The 9,158-nt window shown below is 38.6% G+C and overlaps 1 protein-coding gene across 1 annotated transcript in view; it reads right to left on the bottom strand.

Annotated features, from left to right (window-relative positions):
- Positions 1-2,773: 2,773 nt before the first annotated feature.
- FAM180A (family with sequence similarity 180 member A) overlaps positions 2,774-9,158 on the bottom strand; it is a 26,466-nt gene continuing 20,081 nt past the window's right edge. Inside the window, exons 2-3 of the mRNA XM_035310367.1 lie at positions 4,870-4,970; positions 2,774-4,013 (exon numbers count right to left, since the gene is read on the bottom strand). Coding sequence (XP_035166258.1) covers positions 3,672-4,013; positions 4,870-4,970 — 443 coding nt within the window. The 3' untranslated portion in view covers positions 2,774-3,671. The remainder of the gene's footprint in view (positions 4,014-4,869; positions 4,971-9,158) is intronic.

Below are 9,158 nucleotides of genomic sequence, written 5' to 3'. Positions count from 1 at the left end.
GCTCTCTACTCTGGTCTTTTGGAGGAGCATTTGCACTGCTCTTCAGTGGTTTCTTTGTGGAATAGAAAGTACTGCAGAATTATGAGCAAATACATTGACCCAGGTACAATCTCCAGACATCCATTTGCCATGGACCTCACTTGGACCTCACTTGAAGTCAAGTACCTGGGGTTTTTCATGCTCCCAGACTTATTCAACATGCCTGTTGTCCCCCTACGCTCTGCTAATCAGACAAAAGATGAGTTCCCCCAGCTGAGCTGGGATGCTCCTGTGACATTGAGTCCTGGAGGACTGGAAAAGGCAGACCTGTGCCAGATGAGACTGTCTTAGCATAGGAGTCTGATGTGCAACTTGAATTCTTCCTAAAATTCATAACTGTATCTGAGAGTATGTAATGTTTCTATGCCTTGGAACTAATGTCAAGCAACAGCACATTGAGAGCTTTCCGGCAAGTTTAGCAATTAGATCTGGAGGCAAAAATGTAATTAATGTGAAGATTTTGGGTTGTACAATCCAGCCACGGAATTAGTGTCTCTTTTTTAACAGTTGTTTTGAAAAAATATATAAAACAAAACAAACAACCAAACCAAACCAAAACAAAACCCCGAAGAATTATTAAAATATTCAAAAATTATTACCATTATTATAAATTTAAAATATGTGTTATTTCACTTTTTCAAGATCTGGAAGGTCAAAGGGTGGATAAAATTTTATATTAGAGACAATGACTTTTTACCCCATGAAAGAAGGACTATCTATAAACATGATTCAGTCTGAAGAAATGAGAAGCAAGCTGAGCTAGGGATAGCCAACAGTCTTCTATCTTTCTCTTTTAGGAACAGACAACCTGCACATGCATCTTAAGCAATACTAAGGGAGGAAGCTGCCCTAAACTCAGAGATCTGTCCTGAGGTAGAATGCTCCTTCCCACAAGAACTCTGGGAAAAGGAGACACCCTTGTTCCCATTTATTACCTCATCCTGCTCCTTAGAGGGAAGAGCTATGCTCCATTCTCTCCTGTACTGTTCATTACACAGCTTCACAGACTGAAATAACCTGTTTTCCTTTCTGCCAGTCACTAAATAGCAAATCTGCTGCTGAAATCAATACAATGGATAAACAGTTAATTTTATGCAAAATATTTTTATTATTACATTAATGTTTTTCTGATAAATTAACTTGGGCAGTCCAAGCACATTTCTGAGGAATAAATCTCTTTTTCTACACTACACAGGGTAATGCAAGGGCTGAAACAAACTCAGAAATATTTTATTTTCTGTTCAGGAGATAAAGGTTTCAACTACCAATTTGCAAGGTATGTATACCATAGGGGATGATTACCCATTATTCAAAACTATCCGTAATTCTTTTCCAAAGAGCCTATGATGCTTACTGATGATTAAGCTTTATAGTTCTGTTGTGGGATGAGGAGGGAGGGTAGCTGGAAAGTATTTCTGTGGATGATCACTGTCAGCAATTAATACTTGCTGTGGTGCTCTTTTCTGTTATCTTTGCATATTTGGAGTCACTGGCTGTAAGGGATTTAAGAGCTGCTGTTCCAGGCTCTTCCAGCAAGCATGGATTCAGGGAGCCAAGAATCAGTAGAGCTGGAAAGGCAGGAATGTGCTGGCATTCCCTCTCCCCCTGTTTGTAAAGCATAGGATAGGAAGAAAACACAAGCAGATCAACAGTTTATGCTGAAGGCTTTAAAAGGCATGTGAGTTGTAGCACAAGGCTGCTTTGAGGGTGCTGAACTGTGTGTGCAAGTACAGAAAATGGATATATTTGTGGTTGAGGTTTCCAGTTTCCTTTTATGTAAACCAGTAAGGTTTTGAAGATGGTCAGCAAAAGTCTTCAGGTGTAAAAATGCATCTACACGCGTATATATATGCAACGGTGTACACCCGTGTATGCTGATACTGTATCTGCTAGGGAGGAACAGGATTGACTTACTTTTATATGTGCTTTTTCCAGCTATTTATGCCATTTCTAGCCTGCCCCTAAGGCAGGCTCTGACTGCTTGCAATATTGGTTTGCTGCAGCCACTTGGTTAGCTATAACCAGGTGATGCTGGATGGACTTTTTCATCTCCAGCCCTTGTAAAGGACATGGAGTTTATTGCTCCTTTGTTCAAGTGATACAGAAGCAATTAAATGTCTCAGAACTGGGTTTAGGGTATTCAGCTGCCCTTTAGAGTCTCATGTTTTTTGTGATTTGAACCCATCTCCTTAAGATATTTTGTAAAGAGATAAAAAGTGCTGGTATGAAAGAATGAAATATGCTCAGCTTTTTTTTTTTTTTTTTTTTTTTTTTTTTTTTCCCATGCTCTGGAAGAAGAAACACCTCTAATATCAATGGAGAAACAACATTTGTATAACTTGTTGGCAAAAATTTGTGGGTTTGCTGTAGAAAAGTTTAGATTTAGATCTTTCATTGCTAGTCACCTTTGTCACAAGGTATGTATTTTTTCCTGTCCATTACAGCCACATCTTCCATGATACATATATTTTTTTTCCAATTTGTAATAATCTGCTGCCATACTTCTCCAAAAGGTTTTGCTATAAACAATACTGTTTTTCCTCTGTTTCCAAATTCATGATTTCAAATGCTGGACTGACAAACAGCCTCTTCTGCTAGATGGTCAGATATAATTGTTCCCTGAGTGAACAAAAAGGATTCTTCCATGCACATACATACACACACATGCACAAACATGCACACACATATACGCAGATGAACAGTTTAATTTACAATCAAAAATGAGCCACACTGATGAATTCAGCACCAGGTATGTTTTAATCCACCTTCTTCCCTTGCCTCAGAGGGATTCTGAAGCACTGCTTTAGATGATGTGTGTTCAAGTGATAGAATCAGGAAAATATTGTCATTGTTAAATTAAACAGGGCTTTTGTTTTGCCTTTGACTCCACTGAGGACAAATCCATGTTCCGTTCAAAAACAAAGGAGCAGAAGCAAAGTCATGTGCAAACAGTGAAAGAATCATTGCAGACTGTTTGGGAGGACAGTTCCGGGGAGCAGGGAATATGTTCACAGGAATTGCTTGCTGCTGGTGTTCACAATGCCCTTTGTATTCTACAAATGTTATTCTGATTTTAAAAAAAAAAAAAATGTCTCAGCCAAATGAAGTGAGTCAGACAGTGCTTATTTACAGGAATATTTGGAATTAATATATTTTCCATAATTTCTGGAGGCTGACAGTAAGAATCCCCTCCCTTTTACAGAGGACCTTTGCACCTCTTTTTAATATTCTTTTACTGGGCAGCTGAAATGTGAACTTGTTTTCCCAGCTAGGAAAGCAGCATTTTCCAGCACATACACATACGTATGTGAGCATAAACATCATGTACTTATGTATTGTTTATAGGAAACGTACAGATTAGATATGGGCATACCCGTCTGGGACTCCCTTATTGTCCAGTCACAGAACATGCCTCTAAGCCAGCACAAAAACAAAATTTGGGGACTGAAAATATTTTTTTCCCCTTTTAACCTGTATCTATAAAGTCGATTCCACAAGAGGGAGCTAGAAAACAAATAATCTTTCATGAAGCAGGCTATTAAATTCTTTATAGAATAAAGTGGTGGACGTGCTACATGTGTCCCTTATCAACCAGAAGAGATGGCTGAGTTGTTGTTGTATCAAGTCTCCCATTATGATGGCTCTTTGCTGTATGGGAACATCAGGTCGTGCTTCAGGGCTTTGTAAAGATTGACAAAAGATTCAACCCAAGTGTCCTTCTGGTGCCCCTGGGACTGAGCAGCCCTGTAGGCTGTGTAGACCATGGTCAGCACTGTCCTTTCAAAGTCTTCTTTCTTGAGGACCCTTGGGTAGGAGGACAGCCTGCTACTCAGCCTGCGGATCTCTGTGATGCTCTTGGGGATAATCTCATTGCAGATGGTGTCAAACTCAGCAGCCTTCCTCAGTGAAGCCAGTTCCTCATCTTTGATAGAGATCCTCTGACTCTTGTCAATGTCAAGCTCAGCTAAAAGAAACTGGTACAAAATCAGAACACAGAAAGCTATTTATCTTCTCCAAAGACTCTATTCAAAGTAAACACAAATTAACAACATATTCTGAGGTCTTTGCTACAGGTCAAATGGAGACACACCTTTCAGAGCACTGGCTGGTGGTGGGGCAAACCAGAAACTCTCTATGGGAATATTGGACTCCTCTGTTACCCACCTGGGAAAACTAGACAGGCTATGGAGAAAGGAGAGAGGAAGAGGAAAATCAAGTAGTCTCCTGTTGTCCAAAACAGGCAGAGGTTGCTGCCAGTGCTATGTAAGGATTAGAGAGGAGGGGACTGTAATACAACTAAGAAAGCTCATTTACCCTGACAGGAACAGCAGTTCCAGACTCTGTATTACATCTGCAGTCTCCACTGCTGGGAAAGAGAGGACCTGAATAATTCTGAAGTGAAAAAGTCATGCCTGTGGGATTACTCTGCAGTGATTGATAACTGGTTGTTTTAATAGCTTGGACAATTAGTTTGGGACTGAGACTCAGATCAAAGAATTAAAATATATCGTGCTTTTAATGTATAACAGTTCTGGAAGAAAGTTACTTTCAGTGGAGACATTTACTCCATCTTTCACTTTACCTGTGAGTGAGCTAGAACCTACATTTGAGGTACTGCAGGCAGCTGCTGCCTGCTTAAAAGCTGAAAGCTGCATTTAGTGTCTATATGTCTCTTCCCTCCCTTCTGGTAAGCTGCTATATAGTCAGCAATGGGTTTAAGGCTGGGATTAGTAAAGGTGACATGGAGACATATGATGGATAACCCCATTATGAAAAGTAACCCCAGTCTTGCTTAGAGATAGAGGAACCATCTGCTCCCACATACTGAACCTCATAAAGCAGGACCACGTCTTCCAAGGAGTTTTGTAGCACTGGATTAAGGAAGACAGCTGAGGATCTCTTCAATCGCTGAGCAGATGGGTAAAGCATAGCTGGAAAATAATTATGAAAAGTATGATTTCTCACTGTAAATAAAATGGGCCACATGGACTGTTTTGACTGTAATCAAAAAATCAAGTTAGAGGTTAACTGTCTGTTCTGTATCTATAGAGAGTCCAACTCAGAGAGGTTTGTCATCCAGGCCAGGGACTCTGAGATGCAGCCACAGAATAGAGAATAGTAATGATAACTGCACCAACAATAGAGCCTGAAACTTGTGTTCTTCTCCTGGCTCTGCAATGGGAACACTATACTGACCCTCCATACAGCCTTTGTTCTTCAGGCCATTCTTCTGCTGTCACACTTCTAAGACCCTACATTTCTCTTGGTTTCAGCTGTCTAAAAGTTGATCTTTCTTTAGTTGACAGTGAGCACCTCCAGAGAGTAGATTACCTCATCTGTCCTGGCTATTTATGTCTGGAAGGACTGACTCATCCTTTTGAAATTGCTATATCTCTTCATTAAGCCTGGTACCAGCTTGAAAAAGACAGCTAAATTCAATGAGGTGAATCCCAATTTATTATGACCTTAATACTACACAGTCTTATAGCTAGACACAGCACAGCCTGCTGCAGTTAGGCGTTTATTCACTGTTGCAAAATGCACTATGGATATTCTCTTAGGAAAATAAAACACACATATATCCCCTGAACCCAGCACCCCAGTGTGGTAAAACATTTACAGAATCAATGAACTGTACAGTCAGGAGCACAGAAAATGTCTGATGCTAGAACATGACCACCAAAAAGCTTTGAGTTACTAGCTAGGTATTATTAAAAGGTGTAAACTCCTTTTGGAGTTCAGGAGAAAAAAACATATATATATTTTGTTCAATGTTATATGCATATGATTTGGATGTTGATGATGTTGATGTTTAGATGTGGTAACCATAGTTTGGACAATAAGATGTTTTTTGTTGGTTTGTTTGTTTTGTTGGTTTTGGTTTTTGTTTGTTTGTTTGCTTGTTTTTAAAGCTGTGCTGACATGATTATTGATGAATTTTCTCATAAACTTCATTTCAAAACTTTAGCTGTTCAACACTAAGTACATTTGGTAACTAGATTAGACAAGGAGAAAAAAAAAAAAATTATGAACACACTTCTGCCCCATTCTCCCCCCCCCAAATAATATATATATATATATATATATATATACATATATATATTAAAAAAAAGGTTCTATAATTACTAGCAACATTTAACGGGACACTCAACTTATTTTAAATTTCTGAGAAGTTTCATCCCACCCTCTATTTACCATATTTTTTCCATGAAATAGTTTAACTAGCTCATTTTTTTTTTTTTTTTTTTTTTTTTTTTTTGCCAAAGTTCTTGTGATGGATTTTGCATGCTGCCTGTAGAAAATCTAAATGTCATTTAGAGCTCTCTATGCTGGACATGTAAAAAAATTCTGAAGTAACTCTAATTTTATGGAAAAAATCTCTCTGCTCCTTGACCATACAGTTCCTCAGAAAAATTTCTTTGATTACCCAAGCAGATCAAAAGTTTATAGTTTCTTTTAAACTCTGTAGCCTAAATGTATTCCTGTTTCCTGGACTGTTTCCAGCTGTTGACTTTGTTAAATTTTGACTTGTTAATGATGTTTAAGTTCTTATAATACAATGAGAAAGAAACCAGACCCTAAGAGATTTAATTAATTAAGATCTTTGCTATCTGGCATACATAAAATTATTTGGGATAATACCAGGTATAAAGTAATTTATGCTTGATCTAGGAAAAGGTATTTTGGACTTGAATTAATGAGGAAATATAGTATAGGTAAAATAGTTAAAATAGTTTGCTATTTTGAAAAAAAAAAAAAAAAAAAAAAAAAAAAAAAGCTGGATCCTACTAATTGTAAATACATCCTACAGTGTTAGGTGTCATGAAATTTTGGTTAGAGACAGTTCTTCATATATAGCTCAGTGCTTAATATCAAATCCATATGAGTTTGTATTAAACTTTCTTAAGGAACTGAATGGTACCTGCACAATATGTGACTAAAAGCCTGAAAGAGAGAATGCACCAAGTAAAGGAACAAAAGTGCAGACAACTACTTGGTCTCTGCAGTAGTCTTTCCCCCACCGTGATGCCTTTACTACCTGAGCATCTTGTCTGTCCCAGCTGAGGAGGTGGTGAGTTTGGGACAGGTCAAAAGCTGTCTGCAAGTTCTGCTCTGCAGGTGTGTTTGCCTTCATGTGAGGAGTCAACTCAGATCTGCTCAATTTGCTCTGGTGTAGTAACAGTTTGGAAGGCTGTGAGAGGAATGATGTAAATGATCAAAAAGACAGGGGTCTCAGGTCCATTCTTCACCTGAAAGTCAATATGCCCTGTCTTGGTAACAACCTCCTCTCTAGCATCCTTCCTATCTGCTTCCTGCTCTTGCAGAAGAGAACCCAGCTTTCCTACAGCCTGCATTTGACCTAGCCAAACTGGCTGACCACTGGCAGGTGAAACTATCCATAATTTCTGCTGCAGCTCTATCACTGATGTTCACCATTCTTGCTCATAGCTTTGCCAAGACATACTGGAGCTATTTCATCTTTCACTATTGGCAGCTGGAGAATGCAATTGAGTACTTGTGAAGGACTTGAAACTTCAAACGCTAATTGCTGAGTAATTAAAACTTTTATTACTGGACGATTAAAATTCTAATTTCTAAGGAGCTGGCAGGAATCCAGTCCATAATGGTGACGATTCATTTTTATCTCTTTTATATGGCTTTTCAATGGAAGCAGACCCAGAGTGCAAAGTACCTATGCATACGCAGATGGTTCACAGCTCAAATATTCCCTGAGCCATGGAAAATGTGTCTGTGTCATTTTGTTTCAGTGCTGTTATTCTTTCTGTCATCACACTGTTTGCTCTTAGCTTTCAGACAAGTGCAGGTTCCTACAGTAGAGCTTGGCAAAGAGCTATCACATCCAGCCCATCACCATTTGCCCAGAAAAAAAAAAAAAAAAAAAAAAAGTCTAATTTAAGGAGTCCTCGGGATACTGAGTAACATATTATTGATTTAGTACTGACACATTTGCAGAATCACAAGTAACATCTTGAAAGGCAGCTGGGTTTTCCTAACATGCTGTTCCCAGGTTGACATATATTACTTTAGGAGATTCAAAGGGACAAGAGCCTGAGCTGCTATACTCTGAGAAACAGTTTTGTATGCATATCAGAAGCACACCATCCTCTGTAGAGGCCAGACTAGCACTGACTCCCTGATCTCATTATCTTGTTCCCAAAACATATTAAACTTTGTTATAGTTCTTACAAACTTTACTCAGAAACTCTTTCTGAGCTCATTTGTATTTGTCATGGTGATCTGATTTTCCTGCTTCACATTTTATTCCAGTCCTTTCCTTTCTCTTTCTTCCTGCATAGTAGTCAAACCCTTCCACCATCACTGCGTCCACCATTCTCTCCATGAATTCATGAGTTCCTCAGAGACCATGTGAGCATTTAGAGCAAGTATTCTCTGACTTTTGTCACACTAAATTAACATGTACGTAAGTTTAGCAAAAAAAGCTGAGACAGATAAAGATTTGCAGCTAGTTTCTACATTTAGTGATTATGAATTCCACTTAAAACTTTTCTGCTGATTTTACTTCCTCCTGCATTTACTTCTAGATCTGAAGTAAGTTAGCTGGGCAATGCCAATGAATAGAAGAAGACCTACGATCTCCTTATAATTTTCTTTTCCAAAAGAAAATTACCATCTCTTTACCATTTTCTTCCCCAGAAGAGTTACCAAATCCTATCTATTTTCTCCCCTATGTCATAGGAAGATTCAGAACAAGGTGCATCATTTTATTGTGATGATTCAGACAATTCAATTCATTTCAGTGGCAGCAGTTGTGAATGTCTGAAGAGAAAAGATCCCCAGTCTTTACTGCCAGTTAAGGCCCAAACTAGAGCTATAAGGCAATGGATAAACTCCTGTTGATTTATAGATTTTGTATGTGTTGCAAATATGTTGAGAGATCTCCAATTGAGTTATGGGTGCTTCACTGCAAAGGGCTGAGTGGTCATGTAATGAAAAGCTTATGATACACGGAGACGAGGTAAGAAAAATAAGGTTTTGATTAATATTACCGTAAACATTTTCTATTACATATTTGTGTACTAACACGCTCATCCTCCTCCGCATCCCCTCTTCAGAGAGGTGTTAGGAGTGCTCCCAGA

Source organism: Oxyura jamaicensis, chromosome 1 (assembly GCF_011077185.1).
Source record: "Oxyura jamaicensis isolate SHBP4307 breed ruddy duck chromosome 1, BPBGC_Ojam_1.0, whole genome shotgun sequence".
NCBI classification, from domain to species: Eukaryota; Metazoa; Chordata; class Aves; order Anseriformes; family Anatidae; genus Oxyura; species Oxyura jamaicensis.
Note: the sequence above shows the minus strand (reverse complement) of the source record. Positions and strands in the feature narration are given on the sequence as shown.